The 27,358-nt window shown below is 40.8% G+C and overlaps 2 protein-coding genes across 3 annotated transcripts; both read left to right on the top strand.

Annotated features, from left to right (window-relative positions):
• The first annotated feature begins 272 nt into the window (after positions 1-272).
• On the top strand, positions 273-17,556 carry LOC133875462 (acetylornithine aminotransferase, mitochondrial-like). The gene is made up of 3 exons (XM_062313607.1): positions 273-867; positions 12,683-13,117; positions 16,579-17,556. Exons 1-3 carry the CDS (start codon positions 430-432, stop codon positions 17,116-17,118), a joined length of 1,413 nt encoding a protein of 470 aa, XP_062169591.1. The 5' UTR covers positions 273-429; the 3' UTR covers positions 17,119-17,556.
• A 2,376-nt stretch (positions 17,557-19,932) lies between these two features.
• Positions 19,933-23,031, top strand: LOC133874569 (uncharacterized). Of its 2 annotated transcripts, none has more exons than XM_062312423.1 (3): positions 19,933-20,828; positions 21,773-21,835; positions 22,278-23,031. In XM_062312423.1, the coding sequence occupies exons 1-3, from the start codon at positions 20,541-20,543 to the stop codon at positions 22,335-22,337; spliced, it is 411 nt and encodes a 136-aa protein (XP_062168407.1). In that variant the 5' UTR covers positions 19,933-20,540; the 3' UTR covers positions 22,338-23,031. The 2 variants fall into 2 exon arrangements, with proteins under 2 accessions (XP_062168407.1, XP_062168406.1); XM_062312422.1 differs by having other exon boundaries at positions 19,955-20,828; positions 21,770-21,835; positions 22,278-22,910.
• The last annotated feature ends 4,327 nt before the right edge of the window (positions 23,032-27,358 follow it).

Raw genomic sequence — 27,358 nt, 5'->3', positions numbered from 1 at the left:
CCATGAAAGTGAATGTGAAGACGACTTATATCATATGTTGCAAAGTCGATACGAGCTAAGGATATGCTTAATATGTTAGACTTGTCCACGTACAAAAGGGTAACTTTTGCCCAAATGAATTTCATGTTTTAATTTTAGCCTCACGAGATACAAATAAAGGAATATGAACAACAATTCCTAATGTAATTTAAATTAAAAAATATATAATACAAAATTGAATTGATATTTAAATAAAAAAAATTCACTTAAATTTTCTCGCCTTACCCCTTGGGATTAATCGAGCCGGCCGTGAAAAGGTACGTAGGCCCTGATTTCCTTCTTTAGAAAAGACCAAAGCCGCCGGTCAAGTTTGCACGACCACAATCACAATCTGAAACTTTCTCTCCACATTTTCTCAGCAACCAAACGGGGACTGTGACAAGAGGGGCAATGAGTTCCGTTCACGTTTGCCTCAACAATCCACTATCTCCGTCGAGCACCCTCCGCCGCTCGTTCAATCTACACATAGAAACTCCGTCGTTGCTCGGAATCAGCAACGGGCGCAGGACGTTGTACGCGACCGCATGTCTGAACGCGGAGGTGGAAGCACCGGATAGTAATGCGGTGAAGCCTGGGCTTCCGAAGAGCAAGGAGGTGATGGAGACGGAGGCCAGGGTTCTGGTGGGGACATACGCGAGAGCACCGGTTGTGCTTTCCAGTGGCAAGGGCTGTAAATTGTACGACGTCGAGGGGCGAGAGTATTTGGACATGAGTGCCGGGATCGCGGTAAATGCGCTAGGGCATGGGGATGAGGATTGGTTGAAGGCCGTGGTTGAGCAGGCCACTACCCTCACTCATGTCAGCAATATGTATTACTCCCTCCCTCAGGTTCGTACATTTCGTACACTTATTTATTTATTTTTGTTGTTGTTGTAATGTTTGCTTTGCTTGGTTACTTATTAAAAAAAAAATGTTTGCTTTGCTTGGTTGAGGAACTAAATCATCGTATGGTTGCATATTTAATTATTAGAATGGTACTAAATATTTTGAATCATGTGAAACTAATTGACTCCAAATTTAGTTCTACTGGATGTGCTCTATATGAATGATATAAGAGCGTTCAACTTAACTTAAGGGTTAGCTGAGTTGGCTATGAACCATGCTTTATGGAGCGGAGGTTACTAGTTCAAATATCTTTTTTCCCTTCGTGATCTACATAAATCATATTGCATGACAAGTAATGTATTTATTTTTTTAATAATTAATCCAATCTCATAAAGAAGAGCAAAGTGGTGTAACCCAAGTAGACGAGACGAGAAGTATACAAGAAAAACACTCAATTAAGAAAAATTACACACATCAAGAAATTTTAAGAACTTAGAAAAACGAACCAATTATAGGCAACCATCCAATCATAAAGAGACTTGAATGTAAAGGGTTTTAAGTCTATCACCGTTCTTTCACAGTCTTTGAAGTTTCATGCATTGTGTTCTCACCTAATAAACTACATTAAGCATAGTGGAATCATCTTCTATACTTTTATATTGCTGTGTAACACTCCAGTCCCATATTGGGAAAATAAGTAGCTCACATACAGTGGGTGGTAACAAAAGAAAATGCTCTCGCCTCTATTAATGCAACTACAACACAAGACTCTCATTCCAAGTATGAGTCTTGTGCGGCACAATTCTATCCGAAAGTGGTTGATAAGAAGTCTATCTCATCCGGTCTCATCCAGACTCCTGGTTTTAAGCTAGAGTCCTAAGTCTAATTGTATGCTAAATAGATGGGAGTTAAAGAGTCCTACTTTCAGTATGTATAGGAGTCTTAATCTATTATGATCAGCGTGTATAGGAGTCCTAGTCTATTATGAACTCTTGTAATTCTCCTATAAATATTCAATGAATGCTCAGCTATAGAGTAAGGTTTTATAGCCTAATATATTTGTTCTATCATGGTATCAGAGCCAAATCATAAAATTATAAGTGTTCAATCTGACTGGGGTGGTGAGTATCGTAATCTTCATCAATACTTTCAATCTGTGGGTATTACTCATTGTCTCTCTTGTCCTCATACACATCAACAACAAGGATGTGTAGAACGTAAACACAGATATCTCATCGACACCACTTTGGCATTGCTCAATGACAGCCATCTTCCCCAAAAATATTGGGATGAAGCTTGTCTTACATCCTGCTACCTCATTAATCGCATGCCAACTCCCTTGTTACATCATCAATCTCCCTTTGAAAAACTTTTCCATACACCACCCGACTACAATTTCCTAAAAATCTTTGGGTGTGCATGCTATCCAAATCTTCGTCCCTATAACTCTCACAAATTTTCTCCTCGCTCAAAAGAATGTGTCTTTCTCGGGTATAGCCAAAATCACAAGGGTTATAAATGTCTCCATCTAGAATCTGACCGGATGTACATCTCTAGAGATGTCATCTTTCATGAAGACCGGTTTCCCTTTTCCAAGGTCTCTCCTATTTCCGAGTCTCCCAGTGGTCCTCTTCCTATTGTGCTTCCTCCCTCATTGTTTCCTCCTCCTTCTACCACTATATGTCCTCCGGCTTCTCCTCCAATTTTATCTTCTTCTCCTTCTCACTCCCTGTCCACCCCTGATTCTTCAAATCATTCTCCAGTAGTTTCCAGTATGCCTTGTTCCATTCCTTTGCAGATTAGCCTCCTGCTCGAGTACACTCTATGAGAACTCGGTCCATGAACAACATTGTGCAGCCACGGCAACTAACAGATGGTCGAGTTAGATATCCAACTCCTCAAGCTTTAGTGACAGTAGCTTCTCCGGCTAGTTGTGAACCCACATGCTACTCCAATGCTGCCCCTATTCCAGAATGGCGAAATGCTATGCAAACCGAGTTCAATGCACTTCTTCAAAATCAGACTTGGTCACTTGTTCCTCCTCATCCTTCTCATAATATTGTGGGATGCAAGTGGGTTTTTAATCTTAAAAGAAAGGCTGATGGTTCCATAGAACGACACAAAGCTCGCCTTGTAGCAAAAGGGTTTCATCAACAGGCTGGGGTGGATTATGGAGAGACTTACAGCCCAGTTGTGAAGCCTACAATAGTTCGGACAGTCCTCTCTCTAGCCTACTCAGCTGGCTGGCCCATGAAGCAAATTGATATCCAGAACACGTTTCTTCATGGGTTTCTTTCTGAAGATGTTTTTATGGTGTAACCACCAGGTTTTGTTTATCCTAGTTTTCCTAACCATGTGTGCAAACTCAAAAAGGCCATCTACGGCCTCAAACAAGCCCCACGAGCCTGGTTTTCAAGACTCAGTGACAAGCTACTTCAACTTGGCTTTGTGGGATCAAAAGCGGATACTTCTCTTTTTCTCTATCGCACTGAGACAATCACCATGTATCTTCTTATTTATGTTGATATCATCATCACAGCCTCAGATCCGGCTGCTATTACCGAACTTTTACAACTTCTAAGTGCAGATTTTGCTGTCAAAGACCTAGGTGATCTCCATTATTTTCTTGGTGTTGAAGTCCTAAAGATGGATTCGGGTCTACTGCTCTCTCAGAAACGTTATATCATGGACCTTTTGAAGAAACTAATATGCATGAAGCAAAACCGATCACCTCTCCAATGGCTTCCTCCTCAACTCTCTCGGCATTCACAGGTGATCCAATGGACAACCCATCTTTCTATCGAAGTACGGTTGGCTCATTATAGTATCTCTCTCTCACTCGGCCTGACCTAAGCTATGCAGTAAATCGTGTATGTCAATTCATGCATCGTCCGCTCAAGCCACATTGGCAAGCTGTCAAACGAATCCTTCGGTACTTGAAGCATACAATTTCTCATGGCCTTCTTCTTCATCGCAACTCTCACAATACCTTACAAGCATACTTCGATGCTGATTGGGCCGGATGTTCAGATGATCGCCACTCTACAGGTGCCTATTGTGTCTACCTTGGCTCTAATTTAATCTCCTGGAGTTCACGTAAACAACCGACAGTTTCAAGATCTTCCACTGAGGCCGAATACAAAGCAGTTGCAAATACCACAGCAGAACTTCTTTGGATACGTGCACTTCTTCAAGAACTCGGGATTGGACAGTGTACTCCACCAATACTTTGGTGTGACAATATTGGAGCCACCTACATGTCGTTCAATCCAGTCTTTCATGCACGTACGAAACATGTGGAGATCGATTTTCACTTTGTCTGTGACCGAGTTGCTGATAAATCCTTAGTGGTTCGGTTTGTTCCAAGTTCGGATTAGATTGCTGATGTTCTTACTAAGCCCCTTGTTTCCGCCAAGTTTCAAAACTTTTTTTACAAGCTCAACGTGCGATCTCCCCCGTTGATCTTGAGGGAGGATATTAATGCAACTACAACACAAGACTCTCATTACAAGTATGAGTCTTGTGTGGCACAATTCTATCCGAAAGTGGTTGATAAGAAGTCTATCTCATCCAGACTCCTGGTTCTAAGCTAGAGTCCTAACTAATTGTATGCTAAATAGATGGGAGTTAAAGAGTCCTACATTCAGTATGTATAGGAGTCTTAATCTATTATGATCAGCGTGTATAGGAGTCCTAGTCTATTATGAACTCTTGTAATTCTCCTATAAATATTCAATGAATGCTCAGCTATAGAGTAAGGTTTTACAGCCTAATATATTTGTTCTATCAGCCTCTCTTCTTGTTTCTTTCTCGACTCTTTCACCCCAGCGGTGGCGCGTCCTACTGGGGTTACGTTCTCTCTTGCTGCTTTGAAGCTCGGACGACGTGTTAGATCGCGAAGTTTCTCAGGTGGTGGGTTTTCGCATAGCGCTTTGTTTTTGGTTGTGTGTTCTGGTTTGGTTTTGGCTCGTCAATTTTGAGCTAGGCTAGTGCTAGTCTCCGGCTGGTGGTGGAGTGGGGTTTCATGCGGAGATACCATGACGTGTTGATATGGAGCGGTGTTTCTCTGTGGAAGCAAAAAAATTCTTCTTTTCGGTGAGAGTTGATAAGGCAGACTTTCGTTTGGAGGAAAGGGGGAAGGATTTTATCGAGTATGTTTTCGTGGGTGTCCAATGCTCCGTTTGGCTGGTGGATACGGTTGAAGAGGTGTTGACGTCTCCGGGTAAAGAAGATTTCGTCAAGTCTTACCGTGAGGATGAGAAGGTGTTGATGGTCTGTGGGGGTGGTAATAAGGCCGACTGTTATCTGGAGGTGGCTGTTTATGCAGAGGGTGGTGGGAAAGGTATAATCTGGGTTCCCGAGGGTCGTGGAGGGTGGGGATGGTGACAGTTTGTGGGAGAGCTGCGTTAGTTGTTGGTGCCTTTTGTAGCCAAGTTTGGGTTGCTCGGTTCTGCTGAGATTTCATCAGAGGGGAAGCAAGTGGGAGTAGGCACAAAGGCTTCTTCGTCTGAGCACTCCTTTGCGGAAGTGGTGTGTGCAACAACCAGTTCTGCTACGGACTCTGGTGAGTTAAAGACGCTACCTTTGGGTCATCTTGATTTGTTTTCAGTAGCGGATTGTTTTGAGTGGGCAAATGGAGGTGAGAATTTGAGATTGGCGGTGGATTTGAGTTGGAGATGAATCTGAAGAGGGCGGAGACTGACTCAGAGGGGATCGTTGGGTCAGTGAAGAAGGCGAAAAAGAAGGCACTCTTGTCAATTGCTTGCAGAAGAAGATTCTAGGGTATGCCTGGAGAAAGATGTGCGATTGGGTTAAGGCCGAAGTGGGTCAAGTGGTTGGTCTTGGGCTGGACCAATTACCTTCTGCGGGTTTTAGAGGTGTTCGTTTGGGCTGTTTCTTGTCTAAGCCCAAACCGGTTTGTTAGACGATGGGTTCTGGTTTTGTTGAGGGTGATGCGATTATGGATGTTGGTCTGGGCTCGAGACCCGTTGCGGGTCCTAGGTTCTCTTCAGATACTGGGTCCGCATCGTCGCTTGAAGTTGCCAAAGGTCCCCAAGCGTGGCTTGTTTCTTCGCTGTCGACGGTCATTACGTTGTCTTCATGTGCAACCGGGGGTCTGGAAGTCTGCTAGAGTGGGTCTTCTTATGTGAGGCCTGCTTTTGCCGGTAGGTGTGTTTCTGCTCCTGTGGTCGCAATAGAACCTTCATGGTGTTAGCGTTGGAGGACGTAGCTCAATCTTCTCAGGTGATCGAGAACCCTACTGCTTCAAGGTTTGTCTTTCCTCCCTATCTGACATCCTCTCCTGATCCTTTGGTTTCTGCTGCTATGTTCTCTGCTCCGGCAAAGGGGATGCTGTCTCAGCGTCTCTGGAAGGTTCCCTCAGGTCTGAGGGGCCATCTCCGGCACCACTAAGCAATGGTGTTGGGTCTGTTGAGCATCAGTTTCAGCCCACCTCCACTAGGCAAAACACACTTTTTCTTGGTGACTCATACTCAAGGGCGGTAGAGTTGGGAGATAGGGGGCGCCTTACGCTTTTGTTAATAAAATTTTATTACTTATAAAAAAAAAAAAAAATAGAAGGTTGTTTATAAGAGACACTAATGGGTGCTAAGTCCACATTACTTACTTACTATGTGAAATTGAGATTTATAAGTGATTATAGGAAAGCTCCAAATTGACTAGTTCTTTTGTGGTGATAGCGTAGATGTGACTAGTGCTTTTCCCTGAGTCATTAACAAATGTTATCAAAGTCACTTAGTAATGCCATGTGATATTGTCAGCATCGCCCGACGTGACCCTAACGAAGACGTTAAGGGTTTAGGGGGGTTTGTAACACCTTTGTCCCATATTGGGAAGATGAGTAGGCCACATAGAGTGAGTAATTTAAAAAAGACACTTATGAATGCTAAGTCCATATAACATACTAGGTGAAAATGAGCTTTATAAATGATTTTAAGGAGTTTCAAATTGGCCAGTCTTTTTAGAGTGATAACGCAGATGTGGCTAGCGCTTTTTCCTGGGTTGTTACACTATGTCTTCCAAACTATCATCTCCAACAAGCCAACAACTCCACTATCCGTTGAGGTATGACCCACTCTATCCTGAATAGATGGAAGATCGATTCCCACAAGTCTCTTGCTACTTCGCAATGAAGCAATAGATGATCAATGTTTTTTTCCTCTTCCTACACATACAACATCAATCTACCACTATGATATGTCGCCTTTTCAAATTATTCATAGTGAGAATCTGCCCTAAAGCTATCGTTCATGCAAAGAATGTCACTCTCGAAGGAGCCTTATTCCTTCAAATGCTCTTCCAAGAAAAGGGAGTGCCATTGGGGGATTTAATGTAAGGGATATAATATAGGGGGCTTTTAATGGGTTAATTAGGTTAGTGAGCTTTTTATCTAATGAGCTTTTCTTCTAAATAAGTTAGTTTTGATGGATCTTTTTTACTTTGTAATTTTGTTAAGGTGTTGGGCCTCATTGTAAGTAAGATAAAGAGTTGAGTAGGGAGCAGTTAAAGAGAAAGCAAGTGATGACGTGGAAGTGATGACATGGCAATAGCAAAAGGCTCTAGAAGATCAGCTGGCAACATTCTGTTAGTAACCAATTGGATCTATAAGAACAACCCAATCGGCAAAGAATGTGGGAGAAAAGAATTATGTCTGAAGTTGTTACTTGAAATTCCCTGGAGATTGAGCAATCTCGAATTTTCTCTTATCATTTCAATATAAGTTTATCCAGTATTTTCCATCATCAATCATCATCTTCAATCCATATTTCACTAAATATCCATTTCAATCATATTTCCATACACAAATCACAAAAAATATACATAAACCAAGAAAAACCCATTACAATTGGTATCAGAGCCTGCGATTCTTCATATCCTAGCTTCCAATACCTAATTTATTTATTTATTTTTCTCATTCTACAATGATCGGATCGAGAATCTGCCTCCCTTTGATGAAAGCACTCTGGGATTTGGAAATAACCTTCTCCAAAACCGTCTTCAATCTGTTAGCCAAAACTTTAGCAATAATCTTGTAGATACCTCCCACAAGGCTTATGGGCCGGAAGTCTTTGAGAGAGAGAGCACCAAGAATCTTGGGAATAAGCGCAATAAAAGAAACATTCAGACTCTTCTCAAACACTTCTCTAGCATGAAAGTCAGAAAATACCTCCATAATGCCCAAGCGCAAAACCTCCCAACAAGCTTGGAAGAAAGCCATAGTAAAACCATCAGGACCCGGCGCTTTGTCACCATTCATAGTGAACACTACCTTCCTAACCTCCTCTTCCTCAAAGGCTCTCTCCAACCAACTTGCTTCTGACTCTAGAATAGCATCAAAGGAAAGATCATGCAACCGAGGCCTCCAACTGTGCTTCTCGGATAAGAGATCTTGATAGAACTGAACTACATGCTCACCTATCTCAGAAGAAATAGAATCTCCAATCAATAAGGAGTCCATAGAGTTGTACCTTTTGTATGAATTGGCTATGGAATGGAAGAATTTAGTACATTTATCTCCTTCTTTTAACCTTGTCACCCTGGACTTTTGCCTCCAGCTAACCTCCTCCAAAAGAGAGCTTCTCTATATCTTGCTGATAATCTGTGACTTCTTTAGGAGTTCCCCCTCACCAAAGCCCTACTACCTTCAACACCCGAAGCTCTTCGAAAAGCTTTCTCTTGTTTCTCTCTACGTTACCAAAAACCTATGCATTCCATGTCTTCAAATTTTGTTTGAGAGCCTTTAGTTTACAAGTTAACACAAAACTAGGAGTACCATGAAAAGAGAATGAATCCCACCACTTCACCAACCCCATGAATCCATCCGCCTTAAGCCACATATTCTCAAACTTTAATGGCCTACTTCTCGCAGAAGTGTGAGCACAATCAAGAAGAATAGGAAAATGGTCAGAGTAAAGGCGGGGAAGCCTCTTCTGGAAGGCCACAGGAAATCTAGCTTCCCAATCAGGAGAAACAAGAAAACGATCAATCCTGGACCAAACGGGAGGATCACAAGAGATCGACCAAGTATAAGATCCTCCAGCGAGAGGAAAATCCATAAGACCCTTATCAAAGAAAAAATCACAAAAATCCCCAGATCTGTCGCTAGGGAACCGAGTAATATTGAAATCACCCCCTATTCACCAAGGCATATTCCACCAGCTAAGAATCCCAGTTAACTCATCCCAAAGCCCCCTCCTATCAATACTGAAGTTCAGACCATACACTCCCGCAAAACCCCACTCAAAATGATCTGCAACATTCCTAAAGGAAACTGCAAGCGTGAAATCCCTCACGCACACATCTACCTTTTCTACCACCCTCTTATCCCACATAATCAGGATACCCCCTGAAGCCCCACTAGAATCCAAGCTACACCAATCCACATGAATGCACCCCCATAAGCTTCGCACAAAGCTTCTAGACGGATCTTGAACTTTTGTTTCTTGGAGGCAAATAATATCCACCATCCAATCTCTGAGCAAGTTGCATATCCTTAGGCGTTTGCGCCTATTGTTCAGCCCCCTCACATTCCAAGAGAGAATCTTGGACTTCATGGTACTACTATAAGCCCCCTTGCCCTCCTTTTACCGCGGTTCGAGTAGGAACCTTTGGCATCATAGTTTATAGAACTCTCCAAGTTCTTGATCTCCCTCTTACCCTTCGTGCATCCGTCTCCAATGAGGCGCTACTCTTCTAGACAAGTCAGAATTGCTAACAATTGCAGATTATGACCCGCAAACGACATCCCTAATATGGGATAAATCTCATTTGCACACTGAATAACCCAATCAGAGTGCCCCAAACCCCCCGAGACTGGAGAGTAAGCATTGAGAGGAGTGCCCGCATCTTCCACCTTCTCACCCACCTTGAACTCCACCAATTCAGCACCCCCGAGATGATTGCCGTTGGAGGCCTCATCCTCATCTCCACCCTGCAGACCAGATGATTCTGATTCCACTACTGGCCCCCCCTTCCAATCACATCCCTCACCTCCAGCACTGTCAATGCAAGGAACAATCGCAATTTCCACCAACGGTTGAGGCCATAACTCAGACCCTGTCAACATCCGTGGCACGTTAAGAAGATTGTCAGTTTTCAACTGTAGTTGTTCCGAAGATTCCCTCACCCAAACTGGACCAGCCTCTGAACAAACAACAAAAAGCTCACGGCTGTCCAGCTGTAACTGCTCCGAGGACCCCTTTTCCATAGCTGATCCGGACCCTGCATTCAACTCACCCTCCTTCCTCTGAACCGAGACCTCCTTCACCTGCGCTGGCTCTGTAAACACCGTCAACTCAGTGCTGCCTCGGGGTGAAACGCACCTGTCCGGGAAATTGGGATGGCCTTGTAATATTGGATGACTGACGATTGAGCCCGGTGGTGAGGGTGTCGGACAACCAGCGGCTGGGCCCTGTAGTAGTTCCATCCGTGCAGCTGAAACTTCTGAGCCCATAGGAACCGGCGATGGTGAAACCATCACCGGCATTCGAGATTGGCCGTCAGGAGATGGGTTACCAGCGGCTGGGACCAGTGTTGGTATCAGCCTTGAGGATGAGGCACCTGGTGTGAAGATCCCGGTGTCCGGGCCCGGTAGCGAATCTGCCCGAGAAGGTGATGAGCCTGAGCCCGAAAGAGCCAAGGGGGCGGGAGCCTGGACCCTCCTTAGCCTTGAACATCTTGGGCCGGTTAGTCGGACAAACCATGGGGCCTTTTCCTTTAGTATCCCGGGCTGACTTGGTATGAGCTAGAAATTTCGTTTTAGGCCGTGGCACTTTGAAGCCCATGGCAGATTCTGCACGGGTCCTAGATTTGGGGTGAGACATGGCACTACCCAGTCCACCACCCTCAAACATGGCTAAACCCTTCCAGCAATAACTGATTTCCTCTTCAAGCCTTTCTAACATCTCTCTGAAGGTGCCCACATCGAGGCTGTCACCAAAATGATTGTTGTGTGCTGTAGGGAGCAACGTAGCTGAGACTGCTCCATGCCTTCTGTCAGTGGTCCTTCCCAACACAGCAGAGTGCCCTGCTGGAGCTGGAGCTGTCTTTCCCGCAGCTGTTTCTGTCTTCGCCAGGACCGTCTGCTTGGGTAGACGTTTCCAAGTCACAGGAAACCAAGGGAGGGTTCCCTTCTCCTGTGTACTGTAATGCTTAGCCGGAATAGACTCCTGGGCGTGAAAGTCCTTCGCCAGAAAATGTGCATCACGCTTCGCTGGGGGTTGGGAATTCTTAATCCCCTCTGAGCATTCTCTAACCCATCTCGGCACTTTTGCTACTGGACCGGAAGCAGCACCGAAAGGCGCATCCAGCGGAGGTGTTGTCTTCGCCAACACCTCTGCATAGCTTCTCCTCCCTCTCAAGTCTGCGAGGAGCTCCGGTTCTACCACCATGGCTCTGAAACCGGCTTTGAAGTAATCAGAGACCAGGTGTAATTCCGCGCAAAAGCTATTCCAACCTTGGCCGGATCTTCCCTCCGGGATGAAGATCGAATCCTTCCTCCGATCACCATTAAATTCTTCTATGACCATGTAACCATCATGTCTGTTAAAATGCCGTTGCGCAAGGATCCGCGGGAACCCATGCTGAGATTGATCCCAAAAAACCCGTGAGTCTTTCACGCAAACCAGATTCTCAAAAGTGTTTAACAACCATGCTAACTCAGCTCTATCTAACAGGATCGACCTATTCTTTCCCTTACAACTCTCCCTGATACGAACCCCTGTTTCCCCTCCCACTACCAGCATTTCAAACTCTTTGGATTCCACCGACCAGCTACTTGAAAACCCCATAATTCTCAGCTCACACTCTCTCTTGGTAGGAAGACTGAAAATGGGATGATGTACAGAAATGATCTAGCAAATTTTGTGAGACAGCTTTTCATGCCATAAGCTATGGACCATGGTTTGGACAATTTTCGCCTTTTACTAGCTCTAACAGTTGAACCTACATACATTTGAACAACAAACCAAACAGATTCAAACAATCAATCGTATTTCTATACGCAAATCACCAAAAATATACATAAACCAAGAAAAACCCATTACATTTAGCGCATTGTAAAATGATCTGATATCAAAAACCCGCCTTTTGGAAGGTACACAACAATTCTTATCCTCACCATCTCGTCTCAATCTAAGATAATACAAAAGGTTAAAGAATGAGGTAATCAAATCCACCTTCATGCACTGTTATGATAAAAGTGATGTTCCACTGGAAAGTGTCATTAGAAAACTGCAAGTGATCTGCCACCAAAGCCATCTTGAAGCGAGTTGTATTAAACTACTCCGAAAAAGCTGCCTTCAAAGTCTGATCCCCCCACCACACATCATACCAAAATTTGATCTTAGAATCATCACCCACCTCAAATCTAATAAATAATTCCCCCACCCCTCCTAATATTGTGTAATGTATTTATTCATTATAGGGGTGCAAATATCTTTAGTCTTTATGATTGAATTGACATTAATAATATAATTAGCTTGGCTAAAACCTAATTAAGATATTAAAACTTGCCATTGCTTATAGGACAAATGCTAGTTGGGTGTTTGTCCAAAACATTTTCAAACAATAGAGGGGAGAAGTGTTGTACTCATCAAAAAAGGAGGAAGGGAGGAGAGCAGAAAAGGAAGGGAAAGAGAAGGAAGAAAATATGCCAGAAATGTCTTCTTTACATGAAAAAAACTATTCCTGTTTGTGACACTATGTTTCAATCCTGCCTTTTCTCTACATTTTTCTCTGAAATTTGTTGTGCTTACCATTTCTGAATTTGTTAAGAATTAATAATAAGATTTTGCTGCAGGTAGAGCTTGCTAAGCGTCTAGTAGCTTCTTCTTTTGCTGATCGTGTGTTTTTCTCAAATTCTGGAACGGAAGCAAATGAGGCTGCTATTAAATTTGCCAGGAAGTTTCAAAGATACTCACATCCTGATGCTAAAGAGCCTGCAACCGAGTTCATATCTTTCACTAATAGCTTCCATGGTCGGACCATGGGTGCTCTTGCTTTGACAAGCAAAGATCATTATAGATCACCTTTTGAACCTGTCATGCCTGGAGTCACTTTTCTGGAGTATGGAAATATACAAGTTACAAAAGAATTGATTCAGCAAGGGAAAACTGCAGCGGTTTTTGTGGAACCTATCCAGGGTGAAGGGGGTATATACAGTGCAACAAAGGAGTTCTTACAATTTTTGCGTATTGCTTGTGATGATGCTGGGGTTCTCTTGGTCTTTGATGAGGTAATCATCTGTTTAATTTGATTTATAGTTGCATCTTGATAAGAGTGACATGCATGCCCATAAAGTACTGTTTTGTGTTTTGGTTTTTCTAAAACCTAATTTTTGATATCAGAAAATAATTCACTTGAGCGCTGATTATGTGGTCAAAACTTCTATGATCAGCTTGTATTGGGAATGTTAATTTATAAATGACCTTGTCTAGAGTCCAAAATGAAATTTTCGCTTTTCTTCCAATTTTCTTCCTAGAATACAAAACTGTCTGCCCATCCAATTCTCTTGTTTTAGCTGGACTCTCAACTCTCAATACTTGATTCTGAGATTAATGGCAAAACCTCACCAACCTTTGTTCATATCAGACTACATACTCTCTAGAACACCCAAAAGTTGAAATAAGATTTAGGTTATTATTCCCTGGTAGGTGTGATGCACCTTTTCATATGTTAATTCTTTGTGGTTAATATGTTGTTATTTATACTTGTATATACACATATCTGTGTTTGGCATGGTGTTCTGTAAGATACATCAAAAATTGTTTCTCACTATTCATCCGACCTCTAAGCTGACGACCACCATCTTAGAGAGGGATCTAGCTAGATTCATATGGGGCATATCATTTTTCCACATAGATTTCACATCACTGAGTTTTTCTATTAGATACATCATCATCTTAACCAATTCATTAGTATTATCATCGTTATTATTAGCATCACTTGAGCATGGTTTTTGGACCAAATTGCTTCCCACTGAAATAGGAGGTGGAGAATGAGGATATATGTTTGATCCCATACAAGTGCCTGAGTTGTTTTTACCAATCAAAAAATTATCGTTACTTTTTTTTTTTTTTTTATAAAAAAAAAAAAAAAAAATAGCATATCGTGGTTAATTTGTAGTTGCGAATTGTAGTTCTTTGGGGTTCTTGCTAGTGTTTTAAAATTTAGGTAGAAAGTGGTTACATTCTGTTAGTAGAAACAGTCTACTACATTTGTTAGACTGTTGCTGTCTATTGGGATGATGTTGCTACTTACACTTTTTGAGCACTGACTGGAATTCTGTAGTTTTTTGGTGCTTGTTCTTCTTGGCTGATATCATTTGCATTAGAAAGGTGGTTGTGTCATTTGGTTGCATTTGAGGATCTATACCTATATCTCAAACTTTCCCTCAAAATTTCTATTCCCAATTAGTATATAGAGGTATATTGCTTTAAGTCTATTTCTTGAATGCTCGATTATGTTTTTTAGTGGTGAAGAGGTAAAATGCTTTGAAAGCGCTTTCAGGGGAGTTATGCTGAAGCACCATTATGCCATCCTGTGGCACAAACAAGCGTATCTCAGCTTTGGATTGCTATTGCTTCTCTACTGAGAAATTTTGGAACATGCAACAGTTACAGTATGTCTAGTAAATCTACATGGTACATATTCATTTGGTTCTTATAGTGCAACCATTACCCACTGTTAGTCCTACTATAAAGCAGGGCCTAGGAGGAGATATGACTTTCACACAAATGGTGTCAACATCCAAAAGTACCTAAAAGATGCAACACAACAAGAAAAAGTACCAACCAATGGAGAACAAGTATTTCAGGAGCTCCTAGAGTCCACCTACTTGTCAAAGCATAAATGGAAAGACCTAATCAATATTTACAACCATCAAGTAGCGAGATTTTTTTTTTTTTTTTTTCCGCTTATAATATCCTTATTTGCAAAAATGCTGAAGAAAAAAATAATGTCTACTATTTGCTAGCAAGGATGCATCTGACTTAGCTATACCACAGTGCATCCATTGGTCTATGGATGGCATAAACAACTTTCTGCCAGCAAGCTGAGGTAGTAGAGGGAAAAAGGTTTTAGCTGCTGATTTTGTTGTTACATCCAATTTTGGCAATTTGAAGATTTTCTCTAGCAGGGTCCATTGTCGACATCTGATGGAGACAACTACTATGTGGTACTGTACTTTGTTTTGAATATTAAGTAGGCAGCTTTATTACCAAAACGAAAATAACATAGAGCCCAAATAACAATACATGGTTTAGCAGACCCCATCCCTTCTCCAAAAAGAAAAACATAAAGGAGGACAACAAGAAGGAGAGACTTCTATCACAAGACAATGGAATCAAAGATACTCAGCTGATGCGGGAATTTCTGCGCTGATGTGATAATGCTGACAAATCTCTCTGTAGATAGGAAAGTCCATGACTCTGTTCAAAGATAAAACTCTTCGCAATTTCCCATTCAACCTCTTTGATCACTGCCCATGGCTTTTGCATTCTCTTTTAAATAGTATAGAACTTCTGCAGCAAAGACAGTTTATTTGATAACTATTTTCTGCTGAAGATGATTGGCCCAGTCTAACTCCTTACCCCAGTCGTCAACAGCCCTTATCACCAAGCAGTTATGCAGGATTGGAAATCCTAGGTAACTGGCATTCTAAGGAAAGATGCCTTAGGTTCTCCACATAAATATGACAAAGAACAATTTCCAGCTATCCCAAAGTTTAGATCATTTCTGAGTGAGAATAAGGTTCATTGAAACTATTGCCACCAACCAAGTGGAGTCTCTAAGTTCTCCATGTCAGAGCTAACATGACAGTACCTGGAAGGATTCCTCCTCAGCCTCTGGAATCTGAGAAGGAAAACATCTAAGTAGACATTTAAGGGAGAAAATCCCACTAATCCATGTCAAATTGAAAGATAATGCCATGGAAAATAAGCCCCCTAGACAAAGAGGAACAGACAATCCACCATCTAGTTCTTAGCTTTTCATGCATTGCATTACCTGGTTACTCTCTCTCTCTCTCTACATACATACATATGTGTGTGTGTGGGCGCGCACGTGTGTGCGTGTTTGAACTAGCTAAATCCTTATGTGTAGCTAAATCCTTATGTGCTGATTCATGTTTCAATTTTAGACTTCTGGTCCAGGTTTTCATTAACCAAAATTTAATGTAGTCTAATTCTATATATGTAGGCTTTTGAACATTCATATCCTTAAAACAAGATAATCTAGGCTGAATTGTAACTGAAATGAAATACATTTGGGAATTTTACCTCATGTCTACAGTTCAGTGGTAAGGTGTTAAAAATGGCTTCTTTTTTTGTTCTTTATTTATATTTTCTAAACTTTTGTATTTAGTCTGTACACTTTTGGCAACTATTTTTCTTTTGATGACATCTCGGGGATCCATGATATCAGTGAGACTAGTCTGTTTCATATCTTGTTCACACAAAAATACAGAAAAGTATCATAGCGGGCATTGTAGTATTAATTTTGAGAAATGCTATTTTTCCATCTCTTGTACATCTCCGTACATCGTTTTTTCAAATCACTGGAGATGTACATATAGCAGGTCTCATTAATTTTTCTCAAACTTGTATTAAAAAAAAAAAAAAAAAAAAAAAATCAAAGGGATCTTTTTGTTGTAAAATCTGTCCTTTCTGATAGACTTGTTTTTCTCTCATTTTACAGGTACAATGTGGATTAGGTCGAACTGGATACCTCTGGGCCCATGAGGCCTATGATATATTCCCAGATATGATGACACTTGCCAAGCCTCTTGCAGGAGGCCTACCCATTGGAGTTGTATTGGTGACAGAAAAAGTTGCTTCTGCCATCAATTATGGAGATCATGGGAGCACATTTGCTGGTGGGCCTCTTGTCTGTAATGCCGCCCTTGCTGTTGTAGATAAAATCTCAAATCCTAGTTTCTTAGCCAGTGTCTCTAAGAAAGGCCTTTACTTGAAAGAAATTTTAAAGCAGAAGATTGGAGGAAGCTCGCATGTCAGAGAAATACGTGGACTCGGGCTTATTATCGGAATCGAGTTGGATGTATCTGCCAACCCCCTTGTTGATGCATGCCGAAATGCTGGCCTTCTTGTATTAACAGCTGGAAAAGGAAATGTTGTTAGGCTTGTGCCTCCACTGATCATAACAGAGCAGGAGCTTGATCATGCAGCTGAAATTCTGTACCAAGCTTTGCCAGTACTTGATCAGAACAATTCAGACTAGGAAAAAGAAGATGCATTGGTATCTACATTAGGTAATGACGCTTGCATAAGAAAAGATGTGGGCACTTGCCTTTATTAAGTTGTGGTACTGTGGTTCCTCCTTCCACATCCGGCCCGGAGCTGGAGTAAAGTTATAGTTATAAGCGCTGTGCCTCTTCTTTCAATCAGTAATTGTATCAAAGTTGTGGGTTTGTGGGTCTTGTACTCTCTCTTATTCAGCTTGCTTATATCGAATTGTTGATTTTCTTATGTCAAAAAAACAAACGGTGCTCCTCGTCCCACATTGGTCAGGAGCGGGAGTAGAGCTGAGATATGTTTATAAACAACACGTCTCCTCTTTCAATCACAATTGCTTGGGAGTTTGTGACTCTCACTTATTGTACATCAGTCTCTCCTATTCGGTTCGTATATATATATATAAGTTGTAGTATTGATAATAGCTATAACTTTTTCTACTTTTAAAGTTTGATTAGAATTATTGACTTTCAAGTAAATTTTGGTAGCAAAAAGAACTAAACTTAGGTTCCGCTTCATTTCTACTTTACGTGGCAGTTAAGAGTAGTTAAAGCTTTTTACATCATTTCTCATTGGGCAATGATTCACTACTATCTAAATATACAACTTTTCACTACCTTGTTTATGTGGGAAGGTGGTCCTCACTTTAATTTATTTTTTAAAAATAAAAATAAAAAAAATTCAAAAAATAGTGGGAGACCACTTTACCACATAGATAAGGTGATAAAAAATTATATATTTAAGTGATATTAAATTATTACTCTTTCTCTTTACTCTCCACCGGAGAGAAGCTGAATTTATAAATAGAAAAGGTTACGGATGAGGCCTCGTGGTTAGGGCTGCAAGTGAAAAAGTTTTTCGACAACTCGCTTAATACACATTCATATAAATTCGACTCGCAATTCCATAAATTATTTACTAGTCCTATCCTTGTCTCATATGGACCTTTTTTCTTTTCAATAAATGTAGCTATTGACTTTTTCTCTCACCTCTCTCTCACTCCCTCTCTCCCTCCCTCCGCTACCGGTGGCGTGTAGGTGCGTCCCGCTAGCTTTCAATTTCAAATCGCCATATTATCTCTTCCTTTTTTTCTTCGTATAGGTAGGCTTGTTTTTTACCCCATTATTTTTTGGGTTCGTCCTCCATGATGCGGTTTTTCGAAGCTTGACGCTTGAGGCCAGTCGTCATGGAGTGCAGATTTCTTGTGGAAGCTAAAGATTCTTTTTTAGGGCGAAGTTTGGTGTATCTGAGCTTCGCTTGGAGGAAAAAATGAAGTCTTTCTCAGGGGTGGTGGTATTGGCCTCACTGTGTTCCGCTTGGTTGGTGGGCACGGGGAAGGAGGCGCTCAAGTCGCTGGGGGTTGAGGACTTTGTTAAGTCTTTTCAGGAGAATTCAAAGGTGCTGATTGTTCGGAGATGTGGAAATCAGGCAGGTAGGTTTCTAGAGGTGGCCCTTTTAGCAGTTGGTGGCTGGAAAGGGTTTATCTGGCTCCCTGAGGGTCGAGAAGGGTGGGTTTGGAGGCATGTTGCGGGTGAGCTTAGCAAGATTGTGGCATTTCTAGAATCAGCGTTTGGGTCGATGGTGGTTGCAGAAGGTTCTTCGGAGGGGAAGGAGTTGCAGAATTTTTCTGGTGGGCATTCTTTTGGGGCTAGCCCTGAGAAGGGTGGGGTGTTTTCGTCTTACCCGAATGTAGTGCATGGGGTGGTTGGTTCTTCTGTTAAGATCTCGGTTACGCTGGTGTCGATGGCGGAGATGCGCAAGTTGGATCTGTTGCCGATGTCGCTATTTAGAGACGAAGAGGATATGAGAGTGGCGGTGAACTGCTTTGATTTGGAGGAGAAGTCACCGGGGTTAATGGAGAAGAAACGGAAGGAGTCGTCAAAGTTAGGAAGATGAAGCTAGTGTATCATAGATTTTGGAAGAAGCTTCTCGGGCTCCTTAGGTCAGGCTTGGACCGGGTTTCAACGACCATGGCCTAGTTCTTTGGAGTGGGTCTGAAGCCCAAACTCTCTCTAGGTGTCAAGAGCGCTCGAGTTGGGTTTAAGCCCATCCTGAAGAAGGCTAGAGGGTTTGTAATTGCGAGGTGTGAGCTCAATTCTGTAGTGTCAGAGTCCGGTTTGGGTTTGGTTTTGGTTTTGGTTTTGGATCTGGGTACGATTTTGAATTAGGGTACAGGTCCAAATGCGGTTTTGAACCCGTTTTCGGATCCGAGCACCGTTTCTCTTCCTTTTCATTTTCCAGTTACTTCTGTGGCTTCCTCAGCGGCTGTTCAGGAGAAGATTTTCGACGGTCATGTGGATTTGGGGCACGGGTCGGCGATGTCTAAGCCTCTGAACTTCTACTTCCGCAAGTCCATGGCTAAGAGAGGTTCGAAGGTTAGTGCCGCCACTGAAGAGTGGATGTCAGATACTCTTGGCCTTACGGGTATGCCCCCTCCCGTAGCTCAGGTGACTAGGGCGTTGGAAATCGTTGGTGCTATGTGGTGGAAGATGAAGGCGGCAGGGTTGGTTCTGGGTGCTGGTTCAGGCTAGGGTTTTCTCTTCTGTGAACAGCAAGAAGAAGACTGTTGGTGTGGGCAGCCTCGCTTGTGATCACATGGGCAAAGTGTTAGGGGCAATCTGTTAGGGGCAACGTTATACGGTAAAGGCCTTGGGTCCTCGTTGAGGAGCTGAGTTTGGGCGTTTCCTGGGTCTGAATTTTCTGATTCTTTTTTTTTTTTTTTTTTTTTTTTGTTTTTTGAACTAACAGCATGTCCTATTATAGGATCTGAAAAATTACAAAGAGGGACATGCCCCTCAAAACTCTTAAGCCAGAAGGATCTGGCTTAAAAAACAGCTACCTATGCAGAATCTCAAACTTTACTAAATTTACAATAAAGCCCCATTTACAAAGAAAAATTCAATAAAATTTGAGTCTCACATAGGCAAACTGTACCTAGGAACTAAGGGATACACAAACAAATCTAACAGAAGTCAATCCAAAGTCGCCGGAAGGAAACACTGCCGTCGCCAGAAAACAGCGCGTGAACAGCACGCGCCTTCCCTGAAGCTGCCAAACAGCAGATCAGCCACCCAGAGTTCGGGCACCACCGTTGCGAGGCGAAAAGAAGCGGAGCGTGACCGCCACGCGCAGCTCAAAGACAAGACGTCACTGGCGCGTGCCCCTGCCCGGCCCTTTCCTACGTGGAAAGGGCCATTTTAGTTTTACAGTATTTTTTTTTTTTTTTCCAAAAAAAAAAAAAAAATTCAAATTTTCGAATACAACAAAACCAGTTCAGAGGCCCAATTTTTCTCATTTTTGTCTTCCCCCCAAATTTTCCCTCCCTCTCTCCATCTACCCCAAAATCTTCCCACCGTCGACCACCGTTCGGAGCTCCGTCGTTCTTCCGGTCCCGGCGACCAGTTTCGCATGAGCCCGCCACCGTCCCGAGCTCCGTCATTCTTCCGATTCCGACGAGGTGTTTCGCACGAGCCCACCACCGTTCCAAGCTCCATCATTCTTCCAGTTCCGACGAGGTCCCCCACCGTCTACTTCCATCTCCATCTCCATCTCCGGCCACTAGGTACTGCCAGGCGCCATCACCGTCATTCTCCATCTTCGGCCAAAGCCCACCCACCGGCCATCTTCCAGTTCCGGCCCTCTTCCATCTCCGGCCGTTTTCCAGTTCCGGCTTCCCCCCAAATCCGTCTCCTTCAGGTATTAAAGCAAATACCTTTCCTTCATTTTCTTCCTGTCTCGTGTACTGAGTAATTAGGCTTAGTAAAATGCTCAATTATTATTCTGTGATGTTGAAAGTTTATTTGTTCTCTTGCTTCAATCCTGTGGCTTCTTAGAATGACAAATAGATTTTTTTATTAGACTAAACTAAATTGATGTGTATATATGAAATGGTGTAGGCTTCAGTAGAACTCCAAGGTATTAAGGGAATGTGGTCATTAAGATCTTCTACTGATGATCCATTTTACACATTTTTGGTTGTAAGTTCTCGGTTGGTTGTGTTGTGCTTTCTTTTCTGACGGTTGAGATATCCTTCCATGTATATCAATTTTTTGGATATTTGAGTACCATTATCCATACATTTATCGGTGGTTCTCTGTTTCCTATTAGCTCAGTGAGAATTTTTTTTTCCCAGCTTCTGTCGTAAGTAAATATACAGTTCGCTATTTTATTTGTTGAGTTGAGATGGGTGGAAAGTAATATACAGGACATGATTTTTTTTTTTTTTTTTTTTTTTTTTTTGGCTTTGAGTTGGTTTGTTGAGATAATTTAGGTGGAATAAATTATATTTTCAGGTTGGTTCAAGTCCATAACATCTGTTAAAATGCCCTCCCTTTCAAGTTTGATTTGGTTCTCCATTTCCTATATGAAGGTGGATTGTTATTGACAATTTCAATGTTGTATGGCTATGCTATATATCATGTGCGCGCTTCAGAAAAGCTTATGCTACACATCATATGTGTGTTCGCATGTATCTAGTTTGTATAAGTTCTTTGTTGTATTTTGTATGCGTCTTACAGTGAGGAAGAAGCAAGGATGTTGGACTTGCTCTGCTTCTGCTGTTGCTTTATAAATGTTGATATTCATTAATATGTTTGGTCGGTGGAAATTTTCATGGATTTTTTTTTTGAATGTTTCAGAAGTCCCCGGAGTCAGATGGGTTCTTCCTGATTCATATTTGGATGTTAAGAACAAAGATTATGGAGGTAAGGGTGTGTGTATTTTATCACGTAGCATTTGGTATGTAGTGTAATATTTTGAGAGTAATAATTTCTTGTTTATTGAATTTGAAGGAATCAAAAGGTAATTGTCCTTAGTTCATTTTTTTTGTTTTAATTCTGAGAATCAATTTTAGTTCTGTTGATCAGTTTTCAGGATCTAAATTTTTCTTCATTGTCTTTTGAATGCTGTCCATGTGTTGTTGAAGGATGCATGATGATGTAAAAGATTTTGTTAGTTGTTGACTACCATCTTAAGGGATTTAGAGCTAAGTGTATTGATGTATTGGAATTGGGGTAGTTGAATTCTTGCAGTTTGGCAAGTAAAACAATAAGAAATAGAAAACTGCAAATGGTTTTTGAAAATATTTGCTGTTAATATTGAAAAGTGCACATTTTCTGCTTTTGATCTTTCCTTTGCTTTATGCAGGTGAACCTTTCATTAATGGGTGTGCAGTTCCTTATGATCAATTCGAACTTTTTGTTGTGACTTCTTATGCAGAAGATTGGAAGTTTAATCAGCATTGTCATTTATTATCATTTGGAATGTGTAACTGCTGTATCGTATTGTTTATTGTGGCTGGCTGAGTCTTGGTTTCAGCATTCTTGTAATTCTGAAAAAGGTGTGAATAATTTTTTGAGTGAGGGTTGTCATTAATGTTCTAGTTTACGTGCTTGTCTTGAATCTTGATGATAAGTTTTCCATGGGTTGGACCATCCAGACGTGTGAGTTGTTGATGTTGAGAAAGTGGAAATAGAGTCGGCAAGAAAGGACATACAACTTTTGTTGGTTACTACAACCTGAAATTGGGTGACAGGGACTCCTTAACTTCAAGTGGGTAGCCCCTGATTGCCAAATGAGCATTTAGAAGAATATCATGTGATTAAGAAAAAGAGGAGAATAAACATATTTGTTTTGAGCATGCTTCGTTTAGATACCCAATCATAACCCACCAATAATCAAAATTAAAAAAAGTCAATAAAATAGTAATAACAGCCACCAGCCCTGCATCAACAATGACATTAAAAAAGAATGGAATATGTATGTATTATGAGAATTGGAAACACTTCAGCAAAGCTTGAAGACTAAGGAGTTCAGGAGTTCATCAGTAAAAAAAAAATAGCCGTTGTTGACAGTAAGAGACTAAGAGCGATTGTCGAATCAATTAGAACATGTAATCAACAACTAACCAAAAGACCAAAGAAACTATAGGAACAATTCAGTCTAAGACCAAAAGACAACAATTCAATTTAACATACACATTTAAGAAATTCGTACAAACAGAAAAAAGTTTTCATACAACTGAATTGTTTCCATAATTTCATTCTAACATCAAGTTAGTATGTCTAGGTTCACTATAACTACAAAAATAAAAAATGTTAAAAGCAAAATGACAACTAACAACAAAACACGAAACATCTTCTCATTACGTTGCGCTAATTGTTCCTTACATTTTTTTTCAATCAATTCCTCAACTTTCTCCTCCATTTCTTTCAAATGTTGCGCTAATTGTTCTTTACATTTTTTTTCAATTAATTCCTCAACTTTGTCATTGTCAACCTGTCTTCTCTCCTTTATCTCTTTCAGATGTTGCACTAATCTCTTCTCGTATGCAGACATCTCCTTATCAGCCCATTCAAAAAAATCACAATCACCGGCTTTCTGCATGAAAAAAACAAGGGTCAACAAAAATGTCATGAACTACTAACGACGAAATATAACACAAAGCTAATTTCAAAATATAACAAAAATTACCTTGTAGTTATTACATCCATACCACTTTCATGCACTCTTTAAAATCAATATCAAAGTAAAACTTTATCGAGGGAAAAAAAAAATTGTCCAATCTGCACTTCAACAACCTACTGAACCAGCACAACTAAAATTTGAATCTGAGCATCCAGCATACTAGACGGAAAATTAATAAGAAAAAAAAGAAAAAAAACAAGAAGAGAGCTCTATTCAGGAAATATATATATATATAAAGACTATATAAAATTGGCCAATTAGGTAAAAGGCTGTCCTGTTTCTAATTAAAAAAAAAAAATTGCACCAAGTGCATCTATATGCTAGTGGACTAGAAATCTTGTGAAAACCACCCACGTGAGGAACAAAAAGCTTAAACAAAAATAAAAGCGATTGCCAACAGTAGCTCCATTGTCACAAGCCTGAGGGCCAAGAAGCTAAAAATATGGCTTTAGAAGAAACAAGTGGGATTATTATATTCGTGTGAAAAGGCATGTTGGAGATTCTGATTGTTCAACCATTCATTAGGGAGAAAAAGAGATTCTCAGAAGAAGAAGAAAAAAAAAAAAGCACCTAAATTCCACACTTTGCTTTAGTTAGTCTAATAAAAGTTATTTCTCCATATAGGAACACTTGACCAGATTCAATCAAATTTATGAACCACCTTTGCAAGTTTCTCACCACAATGAAAACAATGCTGGCCTTGCATACAGAAAAGGGCAGCTGTGCAATTTGTGAGTGTCATACAAGAATGTGGTAATAATAAACTTTTGTACAGAACAAGAACAAAAGTGTTTCTGAGCCAGTGAGTGTCATACAAGAATTGGCTAGTGGGTGCAGCTCACCTGATTCAAATTCAATTACACTCATCACCCACCTCTTTTCCTCATCCTCCTCCTCCTCCCTTTTTTTTTTTTTTTTAAAAAATTCTTTATGAAAAATTAAAATTAATTCTTTATGCAACTTTCTTGTGAACTTCCAGCATACTAGATGGAAAGACCATCAAACAATCAAAAAACCACAAACAATTTCCAACAAATCGGGTACTCCACATGTTTCAAGAAGTTATTAATGAAGAAAAATTTGATCCGAGTTTAAGGATGTCATTCACAGTGGTAGTTAAACAATCAATCTCCTTTACAACAGCAACCGTGCCTATAAGTTGTTGTGGATGAAGGTTGTTCCACAATAATGTCTACAGAAATTTATATATCATACATTTAATCTGTTGTATGACACAAAGAAGAAGTATATTTACATCCAAGGGCAAAGAGAAGTCAAATTTATAAACATCTTTCTTATCCTTTGAGACAGACAAGCATTCAGGGCAATTCTTTAGATGGCTTGCTCATCCCAAAGGATTAGGACCACCTTTTACATCTAACTCCCAAATATCAGCAGTATTAGCAATGAAATGGTCTACAAAGTTTGGATAAGAGAGGCTTGAAAGAAAACTTTTGCAAGTCCATTAAGCCTACTTGATATCTAATTCATAATCCCACATACAGCGTGAACTCAAGATCCAATCTGGATGTGTGAATCAGAAAATCCAAATCGAAAAAAAAAAAATTATTTAAATCATCATCCAAAGATGGGGGAGGGAATCAAAAAATCAAAAAACCACAAAAAACCATAAACAATATCCACAAAATCATAATCACTGGGTGAAAGAGCAATAGAACAAATTAGAACATAAGGGAGGGTGTATGTGACTTTTGGTTTTTTTTTTCTTTTTCTTCTTCTTTTGGGGGGGGGGGGGGGGGTTTAGTTCCAATGATATAGGTTTCTTTTGCTTCAGAATACTTGTTCATTTGAGCAAGTATTAGTTACATTCAAGGGTGAGTTTGGGCAACATTACAACATCAAATGCAAGTTCATCCACATCTAACACTTATGCAACACCAAAAGAGGGGAGGAATGATGTACTTGTCAGTTTGTCACTAATGAACCCAAAAGAGAATAAAAATGAAAGTGCCCTAATTTGAGGTAGACTACAATTTTATCAGCAATGATAATTATTTGAATTCATATACTTCCATACGAATATGCCAAAAACATTAAATTAAACAAAAGTGAAAAAGCAAGCAACTTTCCCAATTCTAAATTCAGTGATTCCCAAAAGGAAAAAGAGGAATTTAAACGCACCACTGTGAGAGATTACTTGGAAAGGAAATGAGCTGAACCGAGCTCGATGAGATCCCCAATCAACGCAAAAATCTGCTCCCCCGGTTCAAGGAACTAGAAACTCAAGCTTTTGGGTATTGGCTTCTGAAGCTTCATGTTCCATAGGGGTTTTTCGGTTTACAATCAATGTTTCACAATCCACATAACACAAACATGTAAGAAGGCATTTTATAACCGGAAGCCCAATAGCAAAAAACCACAAATCACAGCAAGGAACTAAAAAAAGCAAATCTGAAAACAACTGAAAAAACGCAAAAATGGGGGAGATCGGTACCAGAGCCGGAAATGGGTCGCCGGAACTGGGGGACCTCGTCAGCGATCGTTCTGTTGGAGATGGAGATCGCACGGTGGTTGGGTTTTGGCCGGAGATGGAGAACGACGGTGGCCGTTTGTAGTGGTTTTGGGGACCAAAAAATTGGTTACAGAGAAGAAGACGTATTGCACTGGTTTCGAATGGTTGCGGAACTGGAAGACGGCCGGAGATGGAAGACAGCCGGAACTGGAAGAACGATGGAGTTGGCCGAAGATGGAGAACGACGGTGGCGGGTCGTGCGTGGAGAACGGCGGTGGTGGGTCGTGCGTGGAGAACGGCGGTGGCGGGTCGTTCTTGGTGGTCGACGGTGGGAAGAAAATGGGTAGATGGAGAGAGGGAGGGAAAAATTTGGGGGGAAGCTTTGAAATGAAGAAAATGGGAAAATGAACATAGATATCGACGAGTTGTTTTCAAATTTTGATTTTTTTTTTTTTTTTTTTTGGAAAAAAAAAATACTGTAAAACTAAAATGGCCCTTTCCACGTAGGAAAGGGCCGGGCAGGGGCCGGCAAGATGGCCCCTACCTATCATTACTCGGTTGGGCCGTATGGGAGCTTGATTTTGGATACAAGGGCTATTCTTTCTAGGGTTCGGTCATGGGTTATCCAACATGTTGGGAGAGACGGGAATATGGCTGCTCACCATCTGGCCAAGTTGTTGGTGTCTTGTCAATTGAATCATGTCTGGGTTGATTCTTTTCCTTTATTTCTCTTGGGAATTGTAAATTCTGAACTTCATATGTTTGATTATTAATGATATTCTAATTTCCCTTAAAAAAAAAAAAAAAAACCATTACAAGAGAAAGGACCGAAGAGAATGGGCAGTGTGGGAGATAAAGAAAAAAAAAATAAATTTAAAAGGGCGAGAAAGAAGATATTTTAGTCATTTGGTGAGTACTGTTCGCTCACCAAAACTTTTTTGTTAGCATTCCTAGTAGTTTCATCAAAATAGCTTTTTAGTTATTTTGGTGAGCCAATTTGATGAAAACACTAAAAAATCACTCCCAGCAGCCTCACCATTTTAACCAAAAAGTTTTGATGAGTGAAATTACTCACCAATTCTGATGAGTAATATTTACTCACCAAATTTTGTTTCACCTTTCTCTCTCACATGATCAGCACACTTTTTTTTTTTTTTTTTTTTTTTTTTTTTTTTTTCTCTCATTTTCTTCTCCCATCTCCCATCTCTCTCACACGATAATATCCTTATTTCATGGATACAAATGATTCTTTGTAAAAAGATTAAAAAGAGAAAAAATAAAGAAATAT

Source organism: Alnus glutinosa, chromosome 8, assembly GCF_958979055.1.
Source record: "Alnus glutinosa chromosome 8, dhAlnGlut1.1, whole genome shotgun sequence".
Taxonomy (NCBI): Eukaryota; Viridiplantae; Streptophyta; class Magnoliopsida; order Fagales; family Betulaceae; genus Alnus; species Alnus glutinosa.
This window is presented reverse-complemented; position numbering and strand designations above follow the sequence as displayed.

Bases quoted from the DNA above. Each gene is read 5' to 3' on its own strand.
- LOC133875462 (XM_062313607.1), top strand. From the start codon at position 430: ATGAGTTCCGTTCACGTTTGCCTCAACAATCCACTATCTCCGTCGAGC. The intron at 868-12,682 runs GTTCGTACATTT...ATTTTGCTGCAG, and splicing joins TGTATTACTCCCTCCCTCAG to GTAGAGCTTGCTAAGCGTCT. The intron at 13,118-16,578 runs GTAATCATCTGT...CTCATTTTACAG, and splicing joins TTCTCTTGGTCTTTGATGAG to GTACAATGTGGATTAGGTCG.
- LOC133874569 (XM_062312422.1), top strand. From the start codon at position 20,541: ATGAGCCCGCCACCGTCCCGAGCTCCGTCATTCTTCCGATTCCGACGA. The intron at 20,829-21,769 runs GTATTAAAGCAA...TGAATGTTTCAG, and splicing joins CCCAAATCCGTCTCCTTCAG to AAGTCCCCGGAGTCAGATGG. The intron at 21,836-22,277 runs GTAAGGGTGTGT...TGCTTTATGCAG, and splicing joins TAAGAACAAAGATTATGGAG to GTGAACCTTTCATTAATGGG.